General features: G+C 44.1%; 1 protein-coding gene across 2 annotated transcripts; it reads right to left on the reverse strand.

The window, feature by feature from the left end:
- Positions 1–1,884: 1,884 nt before the first annotated feature.
- On the reverse strand, positions 1,885–21,330 carry LOC308142889 (guanine nucleotide-binding protein G(q) subunit alpha-like; the record flags this gene model as incomplete). 2 transcript variants are annotated; one of them, XM_080513495.1, is made up of 7 exons in its annotated part: positions 20,989–21,330; positions 8,313–8,497; positions 7,812–7,966; positions 5,591–5,719; positions 3,338–3,467; positions 3,046–3,199; positions 1,885–2,075 (listed from the first exon to the last, which is right to left on the reverse strand). In XM_080513495.1, exons 1-7 carry the CDS (start codon positions 21,122–21,124, stop codon positions 1,885–1,887), a joined length of 1,080 nt encoding a protein of 359 aa, XP_080369621.1. In that variant the 5' UTR covers positions 21,125–21,330. The 2 variants fall into 2 exon arrangements, with proteins under 2 accessions (XP_080369621.1, XP_080369622.1); XM_080513496.1 differs by lacking the exon at positions 5,591–5,719 and adding an exon at positions 6,652–6,780.

Below are 21,330 nucleotides of genomic sequence, written 5' to 3' on the forward strand. Positions count from 1 at the left end.
AAGTAGGCTCCGCCATGAGAAAAGGGAGCACTTCAACATGACAGAATCAAAAGCAGTCAAATTATCAACACCTTCAAACCTGGTCCATAAATTATATAAATAAAAAAAAAAAAAAAATCTTTAATTACTCTTAAAAATAATCTTGTCGTCATAACTGTGAAGATTACCAGCCCTAGTTAGTCTTACTCTGTAGACAGAGCTGCTGGGGCAGTGTGGCGCCGAGGCCAGTTGGCAGTCGCCTCTTTTTAATCGCACCATTGCCCCTTTTTCTGATTGTTTCCTCAACACCACCTGGCTCCGCATAGTCCTATTCATCAAGTGGAAAAAAAAAAAATAAAAAAAAAAATTTGAATCACAGTATTAATACTACCATAAATTCAGAAGAAAAAACTGTATGCTAATGAAAGAGGTCGATTCTTTTTTCTTTTTGCCAAAGATGGTGTACCACACAGCGTTTTGTTTTTTTGTACAGGAGTGTTTTGTGTATATGTATTTACAAACAAATATACACAAACGTTTTGCGGACTTCAGAGTGCGTTTTCTGTGAAAGGTTCGTAGCCCCTACCTCACCCCCCCCCTCCTCCCATCACTTAAGGGCAAGCATTTTCTTTTTTCTTTTTCTTTCATATAAACAAAGTGACTATACAGTTAAAAAAAAAAAAGAAAAAGAAAAAGTAAACAGAAGCACACCCGGATGGGAGTAGTGTGTCTGATTGGACAGCTGAGTGGTGCAGGCGAGACGTTACTGCGTGGATTCTACTCGCCCCCCCCCCCATTGCGGGAGCTGAAGTAGTGTCATTTACATCTTTCAGTTTTTTTGTCGAATGAGCAACTCGTGGTTTGGCAATGAGGGCGTTTTGCGTCGGTGGAGGCGGGTGACGCGAGGGTCACACTAAAAGATTGTCCCTGTGAATCCATACAGAGGAGCGCATGTGTGTGATTAACAATGGACTTTAAAACAAAAAACAAAAAAGGGGGGGGGTATTTATGTCAAGATTTCTATATTTAGCTAAATTTTGGAGTTTGACGTAGCCACAAACCGCTATCATTAAAAACATTTTTAAAATTATCTGCAATTAGCATATTTGATTAGCTACGTGTAACACCCCCGCGCTGTTATTAAATTTTTTTGTCTTTAGTGTTTACATATACACGTCCTTCATTGTATATTTGTCAGGTTTTTTTGTCGCGGGTACATTCAAAGTTGTGAGGAGGAGACAGAACCCTCAGCCCCATCTCCTCGCGTAACCCCCCCGAAGTTTTCCTTCTGCACGGGGGAGGGGGGGGATCTGATCTCACACGGCCGAGGGTCAACTTGGAGGGGCGGTGGGATTTGATGCTGCTATTCACCAAAAAAAAAAAAAAACCACAGCTCCTCGCTAATCAAAGCTGCCCCAAATACACACACACGCGCACGCACGCGCACACACACACACACACACACACACACATGCTCAAATACCAAAAATCCCCCTCCAGTCACTGTTCAGCCCGAGTGAAAGGTTTGTGTGCCAGATAAAATGTGCCAGAGCCGGCAGCCGGAGCCAAATCTGACAACACGGAGCAGCTTTTGGGAGGACCGGAGACTCTGACACAGCAAGCTGCCGAGAGAAGGAGGAAGAGGCTTTGGTGAAGGAGGAAGGGCAGGTTTTCCGGGTGGGAGGGTCTGTGAAACTACTACAAAAAGAAAAAAGCAACGGTTCTGTTGGGTGTCAGTGTGTGTGTGTGTGTGTGTGTGTGTGTGTGTGTGTGTGTGTGTGTGTGTGTGTGCATGTGTGGGCTGGAGCGGCGGTGTGCTGTGTGATGCGTGTGGAGTTGACAGCACGCTCCCAAAGAGGTGTGCATTTGTGCAATGGGGAGGAGATGTGCGTCGCACGTGAGCCCTCACACCAGGTTGTACTCTTTGAGATTGAGCTGTAGGATGGTGTCTTTGACGGCGGCAAACACAAAGCGGATGTTCTCAGTGTCCGTGGCACAAGTGAAGTGGGAGTAGATGATCTTGTCGCTGTCTGGGTTTAAGTCCACAAACATCTTGAGGATGAATTCCCGCGCCGCCTGTGCATCCCTCTGGGGACCTGAAAGCCAGACACAGACGTAGAGATGTGAAGACGACGACACTCCCGCCTTTTAACGGTGTCCGATATCCAGGAAAACATCAACGTGTACCGTCACAGCAGCAAAACTGAATTAGGAAACTACTTGGTGTACAAAAAACAGCTTTCAGTCAGAGATGTGTAATCGAAAATACCAGTAAATTCAAGCACTCGGAGGAGATCGTCATTGTGAATCACATCAGTTAAAGAAAACTTTGAATATTCCACAATAGATTTGGTATATGATTTAGAAAAACAAGATCCTGTACACTTCTCGTAGTGACTTTCCGTTGAGATCCATCCCCCATCCAGAAAAACCCTATTTCACATATTAAAATTATTGCCGTTCTGTTGCATTTTTATCTATATAATTTAATGCCGGTACTAGTTTATTTTATGCAGCTTATCCATTAATATGTGCTGATGCACAGGAACGAGGATTCAGGAGTGTGCATTAGCCTTCACGTCAGCTGAGCAGTACAAACTCGAGCAGCCTTTGCAAACGCATGATAGAAAATGTGATTTATCTCCGAGTGAAAATTTGAAGGGGGAAAAAAAAGCAGATAAGGAGAGAAAACAAATGAGAAAATTATAAAAAAGCCAACCTTTCCTCATGACTTCATTAAAACATACATTTCTATGTATCAAATATTTATATATTTATTTTTTAATTGAACTAATCTAAACCAAGAACGTGGTATCAAAGCATTACGATACTCCGAAGATAAGACGTTCCTCCCATTTCTCAAGGCAGAGGCCATAATATCACCGTAAATGTTGAAAAGGTGCTCGAGAACAAAATAGATTTCGACGTAAACGTGTTCTGTGATGGGACTGGCGTCCCATCCGAGGTGTGCATATATACGATAGAAAACCCGCAGCAGACGCAGCTTCAGTCAAAGGAAAATATTCTCAGGTGATTTGATCGCCGGGCATAAAACACGGATCTCACCGTCGAACTCGGGAAAGTAGTCCACCAAATGGGAGTAGGAAATCTTCTCCTCCAACAGGTCCTTCTTGTTGAGGAAAAGGATGACGGAGGAGTTTTGAAACCATGGGTAGGTGATGATGGTCCTGAACAGAGCCTTGCTCTCTTCCATGCGGTTCTGATGGGCATTAGAGGGAGGACAGAGGCATCAGCACTCAAGAAATCATCACACTTTCATTCCAAGTTAAATTTATTTGAGGAAAAAAGGAAAAGGAAAAAAAAAAGAAAAGAGCAGTACTCCTTTAAGGCCACTCACCTCATTGTCGGACTCCACCAGGACCTGGTCATACTCACTCAGCGCCACAAGGAACATAATGGAGGTGACGTTCTCAAAGCAGTGGATCCACTTCCTCCTCTCTGACCTCTGACCTCCTACATCAACCATCCTGACAGTCACACGAAGGTGAGGAAATGAGAAATGTTGCACGCCGGCGTCGGCCCACGACATGTTGTGAACCAAAGATTACAATAGTTCCAGACGCTTTTCACAGGTTTCAAATCCATCAAATTGTGATCTCGTTGGCGTCACCCAATGGTGAACCCCACGTCTTCCGCAATACGAAAATAACTGCATTACAGCACGAGTTTGTCAGCAAGATGCCAAATAGTTAATCGTTTATGAACGAATAGAAATGCATCCAGCCTATAAGGAGGGACTGATACCAGCATTGTTTTATATCAAGTAAAGACTGAGTGTTTTAATATAGTAAACAATAATTTAGCCTCCACCCTGCGAGGCGTCAACCTGACTCTAATGTCCACATTTTGAGAACCACCGATGCGAGGAGGCTTTACAAGTTGTGCAATTGCTTCCTTTGGGTTCCTGCCTTATTCATTTTAAGCGTGCTTCTAGGAAGACAACACAATCAGGAGTTGATGGATTCGGCACCCCCCCCCCCCCTCCCAAATGTGCGCAGATTGCTCTATTCGGCAAGAACGACACAACACTCAATTTTGCAGGGTGACGATGCTTAAAGTCCTTGTGAATGGGTGAGTCATGCATGCAACCATGAAAGCTTTCCGAGAAGCAGTTTTGAAAAAGGAATGCCACCCGGGTTTTAGGAAATCATGCCATTTAACATCAATTCTACATTTGCAAACAAAAGAACTTCCCATGAAACGATCACAATAAACAACCTGACATTCGACAATTTTTAATTGAGCTCTTTTTCACCGAGTTTTCCCATGCCTCGTCAAATTGTATTCCCATTCAAAAGGGCTGCATTTTTAATAGCTACTCGACAGATTTGTAGCTGTATGCCGAGTCAAGTCTGCTACTGTCAGATGCATAGATTCTTTAGAAGCTTCAAAATATAGATAGATAAAACTGAGGGGCATTCATCTTCAAGTGCTTCATGGTGATATCATGAGTTACCATCATGTCTGATGTGGGATCAGCTTCTTCGGCTAATGGACAGTCACAATGTCATAACAGTTTTTCCCTCAGAACGAAACAAGAAGACACGCCTCAAATGGAAGAAACTCAAATGAAGGACAGTCGAAGGGCTGGTGAGGGGTTATGGACACAGGAATAAAGAACTTAAAGATGACAGGAGGCAGTCAAGGTGTTAAAGTTGGAGGGGGGAAAAAAACAACATGAATTCCAAGCAAAAACAAATTGTTTAAGCTTTTCGTGGCCACCACTCTTTAATTAAATACAGAGTGATGATAGAGGGCTTCATAACACGTATGGTTTCCAAGGATTCTAAGCTTCTCCTTGACAAGGTCATCCTTCTTTTCTTTAGGGACGACGGATCCCAGTTTCATTAGGCCTTCATTTGAGACAACTGACTCAAGAAAATATTTCTAACTTTCTACATGTTGGTAGTGCATAACTATAAAAAAAATTATATATATATATATATATATATATATATATACACACGACTCCTCACTTTGCATATTGTTTGAGGTCTCTGGATGGACAGGCGCTTCAGACCTGTGCAAACACAGTCCACAGAAAAGCTGCACAAATCAGCTTAACTCCAGAAGAAATGTCGCCCCCTGGTGGTGGCCCAGTCCACTGCGATCCACAGAGACCCGGGGCCAATATAGGCCCTGCAGGACCCGCGGCCCAAAATAACATTCCTCCACCGCGGAGAGGACGACCTCGTTTCTTCTGCCAGGCAAGAGAGGAGAGGAGAGGAGGAGGAGAGGCGGAGGAAAAGAGGAGGTGACCCATTTACAAAGACCGGGCACCAGAATGTAGGACTTCATGTTCACTGGGGGGCTGTTATGTGTGGTACCACCGTTCTCAGTGGCAGCAGGTTAGTGCATGACACGGAGGCGACCTGAACATTGTCGATGGCTTTATCGTTTCGCCAGCTTGACCAAGTTCAGAGGAGAGCAGGAATGGGATGGAGACAAGAAGCCAAAGAAAAGTTCTCACAAGTTATTTTCATTGATGATTAAAAAAAAGGATTATTTGTTTATGGGGGGGGGGGGTACATCGAATGAGTTAATGTCGGCATGAGAAAACATGAAGGGACCCAGCCAGGTATTTTTCTACCTGAAAATGATGCTCTGCAAGTCGAAGGGGTACTCTATGATTCCTGTGGTGGGGATGCGCACCCTGAGTACATCCTGCTGAGTGGGGAGATAGTTGGAATCTGCAATACGATCCAAATCCGTAAGATAACTAAAAGCAGACAGGTTGGGTGGGAGAGACATAAAGAAAGGGGGGGTTGGGGGGGGGGAGAAGAGACAGGGAAACAGTTATATAAAGCGTGACAGACAATTACCGCAACCCCCCCCTCTGCCATTCCAGAAAGTGTGGAGCAGTCCTGTTGGGGAAGATTCACAGAGAAGGCCACAATACCGAAAACAAAAAACAGTGTTAGTTTGTGCCACGACTCCACCAACACTCTTTTCACTCAAACGTATAGTGAATTTGACAATAGCTCCTGATAGAAAGCTTTTGTTTGACTCTCTTATCAGCTGAAGACCATGTGCACTTCAATAGTTGGTGGATGACAATGCAGACAGTGAGGTGGCATCGGTGAAAATAGCAGTGACTTCACTAGCAGGAACGGCAGCACTTGTATCAGGCGAAGCGGGACCGGACACGCTGGACATCAAAGACTACAGGCTTCATTATCCAGACGACGGGATTGCAGAAACACCCCTTCGTTTTTGCCAAGTCAAAATTTTGTATTGTCAGAATTGTAACTGATGCACAATTTCTGACAATTTTCCCCCCCGGAATCTTTGATGCCACCATCTGATCCTTCTTCGGCTGGCGTATCGGTTGCCGTTCCTCACAACGCTTTCAAGTGCAGCATGTCTGGCCTTTGGGTTTATCCAGGGGTCAGAACTGCAGCAAGATCGGAAACAAACCACTGATGCCCGATCAAGTTCGCACATTTGCTTAATTCAAACTTTGCAAATTCGTCCTTACAATGAGTCCGATTTGTTTCTTGGTGGAATTGCTCCCTCTGAAAAGGACTTTTCGTGCCCCCCCCCCCCAATGACTACACTAAATCTGTCACCTCTCTGAGGTCGTGCGCCTTCACACTGACAGTCATCAATGGTTTATGACCTCTTGCGATGGTAATACTGCAGTCCCGGTACCTGAAGATGACGTTCTCCAGGTCAAATGGGTACTCTATTATACCCGTGGTGGGAACGCGGACCCTCAGAACATCCTGCTGGGTGGGAACATATCCCTCCGCAGTCACACGGTCTATATCGCTAAGGTAACTGGAGATATACATGAACAGTGTGGATTGCACTGAAATTAAAGCATATTCAATTATATTGCATTGTTTCAGACACTGGGCAATAAATACAAAAACCTCAAATACTTCAACAGGCATTGCATGCACGCAGGCCGACGGAGAAAATGGGTTTCTGCAGTACAGCAATAGCACAACCAGGGGGCACTGTAAAGTGAGTCACCTGCCTTTGGCAGCCTGGGCTTGCATATTGCAAGGAGGCAAAATTTGTCTAACAGGAAGAACAGGATGCTGACAAACTGCTAACCCGTATTAACACAGTGAGATTCCACCTGTTCAACTTGGATGTAAATAGAAGAATCAAACACAAAGCTTAACATTAATAACGATAGGTTTTTAGAAGTAAAAATATATTTCTAAATTGTAGACCTCAAAATCTTACCTAAAATGTTAAGATGGACCACGTCAATGCTTGTGTAAACAACATTTGATATTCACTGAGATGACAGCACAGTTTATGCACATATAAAATAAGAGGCTATTAAAATCTTTTTTTTTTTTTTAAATCACTATTTTCCTCAATATTAGCTGGTTGAGAACACAGTGACTCTGGCTCAAGCCTTACAGTGACAGAAACATACACAGTAAACTATTAAATAACATTGCTTGTGTCCGTGTCTGTGCTTTTTCCATCCATGTCTGTTAAACTGTGTGCCGTAGGTGGACAAAACCCTGACGTTGATGCCCTGCCCAGCACACACTGCAAAGAGTATGCACACAACCTGACGGCATTCACACACCCAAACACAATATTGGATCTCTGGAGACAACTCTGTATCTGCTGCACAGAATATTAAAAGCTCACTCCAACCAAATGCATGAAATAACTCACTTCTCAACTCATCACACGCAGCAGGTACTATTGATGACGTGAACTCGTGGTTTAAATGAACAAACAATCTCACACACCCTCATAGATGCTCGTAAATACCAATTTTACACCTCAGGCATCATAGGAAGAGAAAGACGCAGACGCGGAGAGATGGACAGACGTACTATTTCGTGGAGTCAGAGAGCTGATACTCTCTGCGGCGATCGTAGGCCTCCTGGATCCCGGGGTCGGCCCACAGGCTTTTAATAGCTACGATGTACGGCTGGTCAAACGCACTGATCTTCTCGATGTCCACCTCCTTCACAAGCATGGCATTAGACTGCAAAGACATGTGTGAGGGAGAGAGTGAGACACGCAGCTAGAGACGACTTCAGAACAATAAAGAGGGAGGAGCGACTTTATTTCTGTCAAGTAACATTAAAACATTTTTAATTTTTTTTGGGGGGTAGGTGGGGTGACCCACTGAACTAACTGAGCCAGGGACCCCAACATATTGTGTATTCAGTGGACGTTTCATTGTTGAAACACGAGTGCTACTTTACTTGTCAGTTGCTTTAAACTGTCATTAGAAGTAACTAAATTACTGGCTCATGTTCACACACACATGATTAGAGACAACTCTCTCAAATGTTGCATAATCTACCAGTTACCGTGTCACCTCTTACCCGGTTCTGTTCAAACTTGTAGGGGATCTTAAGGGTCTCGGTGGCCCGGATCATGGACTGCATGGAGGTGAAGATGTTCTGGTAGACGAGCCGAATGAAGCCTCTCTTATCTTCGTCGGAGTAGCCGGCCCCATGGATGATCCGCATCTGCTTGATAAAGGTGCTTTTGCCGCTTTCGCCCGTACCTGAGTCGAAGGCAGAGATAAAAAACAGCGTTACACTGTGGCCACCGTGCAAAAACCGGATCCGTTATATGAGGTGACAAACTGCAAACACAAAAAAAAGGTCAAAAAGCTAGAGATTACAGCTGTGACTCTGGACTATGCATCTATTATCACCTCACCTTTGCACCAGGGTGAAACAATGCACGTTTACGCTCTATACGGAGTAATGAATGCTACAAAACCATCCAAAGCAATAAAATAGTGAAAACTGATTTTCAGGCTAAGATGGGGTTTTTGGTATGCACCCTGGTGAAACATCAGGTTAGGGCATCACCTTAAATGTGGGGAAACCTGGGTTTGAATCCAGGTTATAGAATAAAGGGCAGCCTGTATGAAAACTAGCAAATACAAATACAAAAACTGTATTTAAAAAGACTGAAAATTGTCAATGACATTATGCAAAAATCTTATTTTAATGCTGTAAAAGGCCTGAGAAAGCTCGTGAAAACAAGGACAGAGAAATTGACTCAGGTTACAGTTTCCCTGGTCCAGTACCTATAAGCAGCCCAAAGCTTTGTCAAAGCTGATCACATAATCACTTCAGTTACATATACAGCACTTATGTGTCGAAGGATCACTGCACTTTTGAGTTTTCAGTATGAAGCACTACCATCAACTAAGAAGAGCAAATGCAGAAAATGCAGAGGGAGGCAGTGAACTCGACGCTTTCCTTCGATATTCCATGACAATTTGCTTGATTTCAAACTAAACATCAGAATAGTAAAAAGCACGAGGATTAGGGCGACTTTGAAGGAAGCCGTTTGTGCCGGGTGGGCTAGAGTTTTTCCACAATAATCCCCCCCCCCCCCAAGATTTAAAAGAGAAACTATCCAGTGAGCGTCACTTTTTTGGACGAAGAAGCCTTGTTGATGCCACAACACACAGGAGAATGGACAGGCTGGCTCAGGATGACAGACACCCAGCAGTGATTCAAGTCGCCGCTCATTCCAACCAACACACAACTCCTAACACCTCAGATGGGCCCTGGAAACACAGAATCATCCCGGCTGAAGATCTTATCAGCTAATAATGAGATGCCGATGCTTCAATTCACACGGGCTCAGAAAACGTGTACAACAGAAAAGCAGGAAACGGTTGCATGGTGGGATGAGTCACTATTTCTAGTGCGACGTCCGAATGGTAGGGTCTGAAGTTAACAGTACGAAAGTATCGACCCAAACTGCCATAGTTTACAAACACGACATGTCAAAGATGTCAGTGAACATATAGTTTCCGATCTTATGGAGTTATCTCATCCCAATCCAATAATTTCAAAGCAGTACATCATATTTATAGTTTTTGTTATTTTGTTAAAGTTTAAATATTGAGAAATGAATATCTTGAATTGGATTTTTGTGAGATGTTATTATTAAGCAAATTAACATTCATTACCACACAAACACCAAAAATTGGTACCGTTGAGTACTGGCATCGATTCCCATGTACCGGGTATCGGTTTTTATGTGAAAGGTACCCATCTCTACCAACTACTGCAACCCACGGCACATAAATAGCATTACTTTGATCTTACATTTTAAAGGAAATTACCGCCACATTTGTTTTGAGAGCTGAATCTGAAAAGCCTTGGATGACTTGCTTGCAACATTGCAAGAATTAGCACATCTGGCCAGTGAGTAACTGATGGTTAATCAAAAACAAACGTTAAAAAAAAAACAAACCCCAACAAAACATTCAACTTTGAGTTTTTTACGACACATATCATCACCAAATGCAATATTGCAATCTTCAAATCAATACATTTTATATCACTCCAGCTCTAAATCAATGGTTCGGGGGTGCTGCTGCAATGGTGTTGAGAAAATATAACCTCTGGGCTCCTTTGTACTAAACATGTGGTAGTAAATCACCACATCCTGTCAGAGTATTGCTGCTGACTAGGTTCAAGGCTTCATAACCATATTGCATCACCCACTGAAAGCGACGTCCAGCAGGGTAATCTGCCATATCGCAAAGCTCCAATCATCTCAAACCGTTCTTTTTTTTTTTTTTTAAACACGACAATGAGTGCATTGTACTAAAATGGCCTCCAAAGTCACCAGTTTTTAACCCAATAGATCTCTGCAATGTGGTGAAATGCCAGATTGGGATCGTGGATGGGCAACAGACAAATCTGAAACAACTGCATTACGCTATCAGACTTGTATGATCAAAAATGTCTGGGAATATCTGAAGCGGCGTGTGGAATTCCTACAACCACAGCAATGAAGGAGTTTCTGGGAGCGGAGGACGGTTCAACTTGGTTTGGCTCCAGAGACAAAAATGAATGTAATATCGGCTCTTTTTTAATATAAAATCATAAAAAAACATTATGTCAAGCCTGAATGAAATGTTATTTCAAGTTGTAAAGCATTGCATATATAAGAATATAAAGGCCGTTTCCGTTTATGCGCTTGTCCAATTTAACCAAATCTTATCGCGTCCAAAGTATTTTAAAATCACACTCCTCATTCTTGACAAGATCATCTGTAAAAGCCAAATCCAACAGTCCAGTAAAAGCGAAAAAAATCAATAAAAACCTTGATGCCAGTGGAAGTGACACAATACAATCATTTAATTTCATTATCAGGCAAGATAACGCTGTACAAATTCTTTAATGCAACAATAATGTCCCATAATTTATCAGTCGGCACATCAGAAGTATCTCTAGGAATAAGGGGAGATGTGAGTGGGAGTGTGTGATGTAACTTATTAAAAGATGATTAAGACTACTTGCCCCATATTCGGATTCTGACTGAACTGCCAAAACGTGACAGCAGGGGTTGTTTGCAAAGGGCCGTTTCCTTCGACGCTCCTCCTCTGCCCTCCCGAGTCCATATCAGGATGTAAGATCTTTGCAGTATCTCAAGCGGTGTCAACTTTCCACATTTAGCTGATGTGAAACTCCCAGAAAAGACGTTTGTGTAATATGCTTCTAATCATGCATTATCACCTTTTGATTGCAGAGTAAAGATGATTCCTGCAATCAGTAAAAAAAAAAAAAAAAAAAAAAAAAAAAAAAAGGGGGGGGGTGGGGGGGGGGGGGGGGGGGGGGGGGGATTTTAAGCTTAAAGATCCACGGTGATTGGGAAATATACCGCATCTCGCTGGGGGGGATCTTTTGGGGGGCCTAACCCACATTTCACACAAGCCCTCGATGCTCTACATACTGCCCAGAAACCACACTCCGGGCAAGATCCCCCCCCCCCAAAAGCTGATGGCATTTCAGAGCTCTGTGGTATCGAAAAGGATCCAGTACATCCATAATATCTGCAAAACTGAAAGGGAAAGACGAGGTGGAAAAAAAAAAAACACACACATACACTCATCTCACCACCACCTACATTCAAGGTTTTTGAAGAGCAGCCATATTTCCGTTGCCATAGAAACCCCTCCTCTGTCTCGCTCTCTCTCCCTTTTTCGTTCCTGTGTGGTTTTTTTCCCTTCTTTTTTTTTTTTTAACCCCTCCCATCCACCCCTTTTTCTCTGCTCTCTTTCATAGCAGACAGTAAATATAACTGTGAGCCCCTCAGGCTCACTCTGTGCTCTTCATCTTTTTGGTGTACCACAGAGAAGAAGGGTCTCGGCTCGACAAGAGTCTGAGAGGGCCAGAAAGCCGGTCAGGGGTCAGTGGCAGGGGGCTTTAACACCCAAGAACTGTGAAAAGGTGGGGCCAGACTGTCGCTCCTTCAATACAGAACGTAATGTCTAACCTCAAATTCAAAAATTGAGGTTTCCATATCTGTCCATACAGGGTGAAATAACCCTCCTCCAGCCACCCTCTTCTTACAAAATGTCCAATTTTGGACAAAAGAGATGAGACCCAACTCCTCCACTGTTCAGTAAAGAGGTATTATCTCCTGTAGGAATCAATGCACTGCAGGGAACGCTACTCACTGGTCCCTTAAAGGTAGTCGCCTATTAAACAGATTGCCAAGCTGACAAAAGGAGTCAAATCCAGAGTGTGGCTCTTTGAAAGGGGCTGCGGTGCGAGGGACTCGCACTGCTACAGCAAAAGGAGCAAGATCACTCTTCAACTTATGTCTGATTTATTTCTTGTGACCCCCGTCACAAGATTCCCCTCCGCTGTGTTCTCTTAGCTATCGTGTCCCTCTTTCACCAGACACACTACAAGGCTCTGTCTTCCCCCTTCCCCCCCCTCCCTTGATTGTACGAGCGCCAGCCACAACCGTTTCCATGCCCTGACCAACTCCCAACCCCCCCCCTCCCCACAAATGTTCTCCCTTCCTCTCCCGTGTCCTTCCTTTCATCACAGCCCCTCCTAACTTCCCCGAGGCTAGAAATATGCCTCTCCATTCTCATCCCTCTCTGTCAAGAATTTTGGATATTCATAACTAGAATCCATCCATTCTTTTTTGGTAATGACCTAGAAAAAGGAGGTCACCTTTTAATAGCTCACACACGACTTCGGTTTGATAACGCTTTCTGTTCTAAGTAGCTACATGTGTTGGGAGAGGTGAAGAAAAAAGAAAAAAAAAGAAGATAGCTGAGATTATGTCCCATTGCAACAGTGCAAGGTACACTACTCAACCCACACACTGACACTCGTCTTTAGCGAAGCTGATGTCTTTCTTGATGCAGAACGAGAAGTCTCTGTCAAGAGTAACCAGATGACAATGAGCGTACGCATAAAACTCGTTTAGACCACCCAAATCAAGAACCGGCAAAATGAAAAACATATGGAAACAATTCATCACATTGAAGGCGCTAAGCACTTCACCTGGATCCTCTGTTGCCAGGTTTGCTTTCATAAGCCTTTTACATAACGCGCCTGATGTCAGCTTGTGACACAACACCTGATGGATTTGACACATTGCCGTCTTGGTGTAGGAGTTTTCGGTGAGAGCACAGGTCACCGCACCATCGCATCGTCTCCTCCCATCTTGTCCTGCAAGTCTTCAATCATGCTCCCGAAGGCCTCACTCACAAGTATCCCCACTAAAACCACAGAAAGCTACCCATCAGGGGATTCAAAGCATCATTGGCAAATATGTGTCATGTAAATTCACAAGAGAATATAGCTTGTTTTATACAAGGTCTCCAAGGCAGTGTATGACAATCTGATCCTCATCCATCTGTCTTCTATACCGATTTAAACCAACGTAGGGTCACGAGGTACTGTAGCCAATCTTGGTGGGCTTTGATTGAAGACGGGGTGAAGCCTGGACAGCTCACCAGTACAATCCAATCTCAGCGGTGACAAAACATTTGCGTGGACGCTGCATACTATAAACAATTATTAAAACTCCCCCAAATGAGGCCCAGTACAGGTGTTTACCTTTTTACTATCACTCGGTGAGACTTGTATATGAATAAGACAAACACGGGCCATCATCATTTTACTAGCATCATGTGAGAAACTGATCTCTTTCAGGCGCACAAAGAATATGAGCTGAGCCAATGCAGCCCAGAGCTACACAAGACACACACCACCTGCCTAACCAAATGCGGACACACACACATCCTGTGGTCAACCTCAAGGCATGGATATTACCTCTGCTGCGATGGCCCATTTCGTCCCATTTCACCCTGATTTGGACTGTGCAAAGTGTAAACAGACGGAAGAATATTCACACGTACACACTTCAAATTAATGAAAAAAAAATTTCATATTAAAGGCTATTGCTGCTTGTTGCTGGTGTCTATTGTGTTTCTTCCTTTGTGCTGCCGTCTCTGCAGTGTTCACCAAGCGTGGGCGTCTGAGCCATAAATCGAACATACATGCTCCAGCATTCACAGCGCGCACGCACACACACACACACACGCACGCACACGCACACACACACACACACACACGATACCGGCAAACTCGCACAACTTCGTTCGACCAGCTCAGGACAGCCTTGTGTGTTTACCAGTGAGTATGTGATGAGTGTCGTTCTGGTTGAGTGGGAGTGGGTGAGCAAAATATATGAGAGAGAGAGAGAGAGAAAAAAAAAAACTACTTGATTTACAGAAGATTCAGAGCGAGCGGCAGTATTTTTGTCTGCAATACACATAGTGCGCTCATCTGTTCAAACCAAACACAGCCAAAGCCTTGATGTTGACATTATTTCTTATACTTATTTTAGGAAACCTCACCGTGGAGATACAGAGCGATAACATCCAACGTGTCCACACATGGGCAGGAAATGCATAAGCTGGAACCGAGCGACGGTGCTTCATTCAAATTCATGAAAGATTTTTCTAATGAAAAACACAAAACAAAAAAAAAAAAAACCTGCCAAATCTATCGTATCTAACCTCTTAAATCGAAAAATGAAGCGACAGAAGTGAAAATGGTGAGATTAGTGAGGAGTGTGGGCTTTATTGTACACGGCAGCTGGTGGGAGTAAACAGGGACGAACATGCCATCCTGCTGAAGATACTGGCAGTGTGCGTCCTCGTCCTGTCTGGGGACCTGGGGTAGTGGCAGTATGTGGGACAGTCACCATCCAGCCTGGTATCTCCAGAGAACCTGCAGTGACCCCTTTTAAGTGTGTGTGTGTGTGTGTGTGTGTGTGTGTGTGTGTGTGTGTGTGTGTGTGTGTGTGTGTGTGTGTGCTCGTGGCAAAAAAATTAACAACTGTTTAAAAAGACACTGTTTTGTAGACAGGAGACAAAAAGTGTGTGAAACACGGGCTGACAGCAGGGTGACTGCCTGATCTTTACTGCAAACAAGCGGAGATGAAAGAGCAGTTTGGTTGGAGACACTATGTTCCGTGAGGGAGAACAAAACTGTGCGAGTGGACTTCGCTGTGGCCACAACTGCAACGGTGGGCTTCTTTGACTTTAACCAATGTGGAAAATTATTTAAGGCTTGCTACCTTGATGTCCCGAAAAGCCCCGTGTTAATTCCATTGTTAGAAACAAAATCAAAATGTGTGTGTGTGTGTGTGTGTGTGTGTGACTCCAATATAGAACATGGCATAAAATACTTCATCACTCAGTATGAGCTCAAACATCAACAGTAAACAAATTCAAATTGTCGACAAGCTCACTGCATTTTATAGAAGGCCTCATTTCAAATGAATCTCAAACTATTCTTCAGCATGCAACCAAAGGAAAACTATTTCTCAGAGCCTATTAAAGCACACATTAGTGATAAATGCAGGCCAACCCAAAGCAGTGGTTGATGTCTACAATCTGGCTGAGGACCTTTGCCATTGTGTCTTTGCACATGTATCCTTTTTAAATATCGAACTGAAAGACACTGCCACTCTACAACAATTCTTGGCAAAAACAAATAGAAAAAGACAAGCCTTGGTGAGCGGCGTACTGAAACTCCCCATGGGCCAAAGATAAATGTAGTTCATCTTAAAAATGTTTCACCAGAACAGAAAATTGATTCCCCCCCTTCTCAGCAACGGTGAACCATATCAGTGCACACCTTCAAGTGAAATGATGTGGTTTTTGCCAAAAGGGAATACATTACTTTCCTAATATCACCTCAAACATTGAGGAAGACGGACAAGCTCTTTGTTTTATGATACCTAATACCAACTGAAATGTCACAGCAGTTTATTTCATTATCATTTTATTGAGGGGTGAACGTGAGAAAATGTTTCATAATGATTTACATATTTAAAAAAAAAAAGATAGACATGACAACGATGAGGAGAATATCAAGAATAAGTACACACACACACACACACACACACACACACACACACACACACACACACACACACACACACACACACACACACACACACACACACACACACACACACACACACACACACACACACACACACACACAGCGAGAGAGGAGTGGAGCTAGAACAAGAACATCCCTATTGCCATATATGATCAAAATAAGACGGCTTGGCAGGAGGAGTAAGGTCAGCAATAAACATCCGAGCCTAACCCTTGATCCTCTCCCTGGTTCAATCAGTCTGCTCCTCTAAAGGATGTTTTAACCTGGTAATAAGAGCTGCCGGCTGACACGGGGAGGATCGGCAACAATTACATCAGCGACAACTGAGCAAACAGCTGAACATTAAACGGATGTTGGGGGATAGTATGCAGCCGACGACAATGCTTTTACATTTCCTGACGATCAAGCTCACCTTCTGCATACTGCTATACTGAAGAAGACTTTCTCATGTCTCGTCAGACAATAATGTCGAAGTAAACTGAATGGCCACTTGAGTAGGAGCTTAATGTCTACCTTGGGCAGTGCTTGCAGAAATCCTTCAGCATCGTCTGGCCAGCTCACTTTACTGACCGTTCGCTCGCTCCAGCAGTTCGGTTACCCCGGTGCAGCAAAAGGCCAGAGCTCCTGGCCCGGCGGTGTTTTGACCAAGTAGAGGCAAACCACTGGGCTGTGGAGCAGGAGGCTGGAGGTATGGCCTGATATGGCGCTCAGTGACAGGCAGCCAGACTGCGGGCACTGCTGCAGCCCTGGCGGCACTGTTATTTTCTGAAGCAGTAGCGGAGCTTAACGTAGTTATAACATTTACTGACACAACCGAACCCAGCATCACTCTTTCAAGGCATTCTTGGTCTGGAACGGTTTCCCATGTGCCTGGTAATAAATGTTGTAACCAAACGCATTAACTGTTTTGTTAAGACATGCTGCTTTTGGAAACATGCACCGGTCATTAAGTAAATTGCGATGGAATGGGAGAATAGACAGTTACGGAGGGTGGACCTGAGTCAGGCAGAAGAAAAATCTTGTTGGTGAAGGAATGCAGACAGCAGCTGTGTGTCACATTGAGATGGAACTGAATTGACCAACAGGCCAGAACAAATTACGAGTGGTCCAGCATATTGTGGCAATGTGTTCGTCTTTGCCGCTTATGAGTTGATGGAAGCGTGAGAAATTGCGGCTTATCTGGAGAACAAATCTTTAGACTTTCGCGGCAATGCCTTCAAAAGTTAAATATGTTGCCGATTTCTTGTGACAAACCGTGGATTTTAATCAATTTAGTCATCGACGTACAGTGCTGGTGTCTTCAGAAAATAAACCGAGTTTTTCTCGTATGTGAAACGATGTTGATCGTCTGAAAATCTCCTATTCTACAACATGAGAACGGCGCTGTTTTTTTTATTGTTGCCACAACCAGAGGCCAAAGTCACATATATAGCCTTTAAGCAGTCCTGCTTAAATCCAAAAGAAAACTAATCAATCTCGTCCTGCATTTTCAACACGGAAGCAAAAGGTATGGACAAAAATATCTGATGCTACATTATTGTGCAGCATTTCTACCAGCCAATGACTCACAAAATGTTTTCTAAAATGTATATAAAGGTGTCAAAACAGTGGTAGAGCTATTGTGTTGAGAGCTCAAACTGCACCAGAGTTTGTTTGGCAGCAGAGAAAAGAAGAAAGGCAACGATTACCGACGTGGCGACGAGAGAAGAGAAAGTAATGCAGATATTGAAAAAGAGGCACGTCACACAGCTGCTCTACCAAGACTTCTGCCATTTTTGTGATTCTCTTCTAATTTCAACACTGCCTTCATGATTCCTAGTGTTGGTCCGTAAGCTTCCAGGAGATATATAAATTAGGCATATTACTGCCTACAAGACAAACATCTTAACCGAGACTCCTTGACTTGTATAAAAAAAGAAAAGAAAAGGAAAATGCCCATAAAACTGGAAAAATTCAGCACAACTTAGAATTTGGAGTTTTAAGCATTGTTCCAAAAATATAGAATGTGCATGAGGACTCCGAGTAATATCCGTAAATGAGAGGTTCTCATTTTACGTCTCAACTTCCTGAAACCGCAACCTTCAACAAAGTTATGTGGAAGCAGATTTTGCAAGGTCATTTATCTGCGCTATCATCTCAGACTGTGTAGGACGAGAGCTCCAATGGTGTCAAACTACCCTGAACGTGGTTATCTGGCACTGCTACCAGCAGCAGTAGTCGTTCGGTGCAGGTTACACTGCAAATGCTTCAGTTGAATGTGATTGTGCATTTCGCCCCACGTCGAGCATGCCATGTTGTTTTTACATTCTGACAAACCACGCTGGTTGAGCAAGATGATTTTAGAATTGCAGGTTTCGCCAAGCGACTAATATTTCTGTTGCCACTTCAAGTCAGAATTGGGGCCAAATGATTGTATTTTCTAACATACTGCATTGCAGTCTGCATTAACACTGTGTATTAAAGCAAAATGTATATATGACCAGATTGAATAGCTGCCAAGAGAGTGCAAAATGTACCATGCATCATCTTGAACATGAGCTACTGTTATACCCCTTTCTTTTTTTCCCATTGCAAATTTCTCACTTTTTGCGAGATGAATAAAGGATCAATCAATCAATGAACTGCTGGGTTGGTATGGACAGAAAAGTCACACTACATTCAAATGGGATGGAGCTTATCATCATTTACCGAGACAGTAAAATCCACTTGACAGGATGTTGAGGGGTGGCTGTGGCTCAGTGGAGCTTTGATTCTGCCAACTAGAGCAGTCAGAGGTCTTCCTCGTGTCTTCAACCATGACACCAAACCCCAAACCACCCCCCCCCCCCCCCCCAAATGGTGAAGGAAACACCCTTGCGTAGTAGGCTGCGTCCATCATGGGGCTATGATGGGCGACTTGTCGAGTAGCATGTAAAATTCAGTTGCTTTGAGACAAGAGGCCGAAATATCCGGAGCAGAAATGGTCTCCCTGCGGTGAGGTGTGGAGAGGCAGGGAGCGCACCGAGTGCTCTGGGCCACAGAATAATGCCAGAAGATAATAGGAGTCAGTGACATCTCAAAGCCTGAGCAGCAGATGTGTTTAACCAAGCCTATTAAGACCTGGACTAATCCTGCCTTACACGTCCTTATCCCGGCATCCACCGACGGTCTTAACTCACACAGGAAAGTCCACTTATAGCATGACTGATTGCAGCTCTTTGCACGCTCTCCGTCTTTCGCACTGACAGTTTGATACATGTTTTTAATGTCCGCTGTAAAAACAGGTTTGCACTTACGACAGCGAAAGAGGAACTCGGAGAGCCCTAATGAAATAAAACAGCTAGTGTTTCGAGGGAGTGCATGTGAGCATTTGAATCTCTAAATGTCTTGCCATCATGTCAGTCAACCCAGTCCTCCGCTGATCATCCCACATGACAAACATGATTGCTGCAAAACGGTAAACCATTTGGAAATCACGGCACAAAAAAAAACAAACACCGCTTTTGAACTAATCACCTTGACAGTGATGTACGGGAGAGGGCGGGTGCGATTAAAATGCATGGCGTAGAATAGAAAATGTCCCATCAATGGTATGGCTCTGGTGTGGCCTACTTTACCGGGGCGAAGGTATTCAGCGGGGAAATAAAAGGAGACACATGTCAAATAACCAGGGCTGCTTTTAGTGGATGAGAAATGGGAGCAAACGTTTTGAAACCGAGGATGCAACCTAGATAATTCCGATTGTCGTCCGAGGATGCAACCTAGATAATTCCGATTGTCGTCCCTGCCCCCCCCCCCCAAAAAAACATACACTTGCTGTCATTCCTGCAAAATAAAATGTTTTTTAAATCCCAGCGATTTGAGTAGCTGCAAGTGTGCCATTGTGCACAATCAGTTCAACATATCCACAACTACAACATACATTTCAAAGGCGTGCAAGTCCATTTGAGATAAAGCATGGCCTACTGTTCCTTTTGTGTGTCCACAGAACTATGAATCAATGCAGTGCAGAGCAACTTATTCAACAGCAGCTCCCCACCTGCCCACACACCAGCTGTAAAAATAGCTAACCTACTCAGCTAGACTCCAGGATGAGGGGATAAATCCCTCAGTATCCTTGCCCTGTTGGGGAGGGAGACTGATTTCTAAAACTGGGTGCAAAACAAGATCCAAGAGAAAAAGAAAAAAAAAAAATGCCATAATGGAATGAATGGACACCGAGCGAGCAGGATGTGGCTGGAGCACCTGGAGGATCTTCCAGTTGAGCAAATGTTATGCAACCTGCTGAAAAGCTACACTGTACAGCAATGCAACGCTGCCTCCGCTGCTATTAACACGTATTCACCTCTTGATCGAGATCAGTTAACCAAACACGGTGGTTAGATTTGAAAGGCTTGGGGAGTCAGCTGGAGGATTGGTCAAATTATGTGTGCCCCCCCCCCCCCCCACAACTACAACTAGCATGTGGCCGCCTGTTAACGGTGACATCTTAACTTCGATGCCAACGAGCTGCCGTTTGCACACTAATGCCAATGCACGGAACGAAAAAAAAAAGAAGAAAAGGACATAATATCTGCATACATTGTACATGTACATACGCATCTGGACGCCCCAGATAATGTGTTTTAACACGGCTGGATGCGAGACGAGCCGCGGATTTCGCAAAAAACATGTCATAACGTCCAGCTAGCTGCCTTAACTAGTAGCATATTTGCTAGCACTCCCAAGAAGGCCCAAGGAGGCTGCTTGGTCGTTTAGCGACAGAAAACACGGGAATGGGTGGGTGTGTTGGGGGGAGAAATGGCATGCTACATACCGAGAAGTAGTAATTTCAGCTCTCTCCTGGAGTCTCGCTTGTCTCGACGGAGTTGTTTGTCAATTTCTGCATTGATTCGTTTCGACTCCTTCGCCTCTTCGCTCAGGCAGCAAGCCATCATGGACTCCAGAGTCATCCCCTCTGGTTTTGGCAGCCCGGTTTAAACGGGACCCGACGAACACTTGCCCACGGTTTCAGCTTTATCCCGGATCCCCGGCTCCTCGTTGGCGATCTCGGGCGGGGAGGAGCTCTGTCGTCGGGCTGGTCGGCCGGAGAGATGGATGGATGGATGGATGGATGGATGGATGGCCGGGACTGGGGTGGTGGTGGTGGTGGTGGTGG

This window comes from Blennius ocellaris (assembly GCF_963422515.1).
Source record: "Blennius ocellaris genome assembly, chromosome: 17".
Classification (NCBI taxonomy): domain Eukaryota; kingdom Metazoa; phylum Chordata; class Actinopteri; order Blenniiformes; family Blenniidae; genus Blennius; species Blennius ocellaris.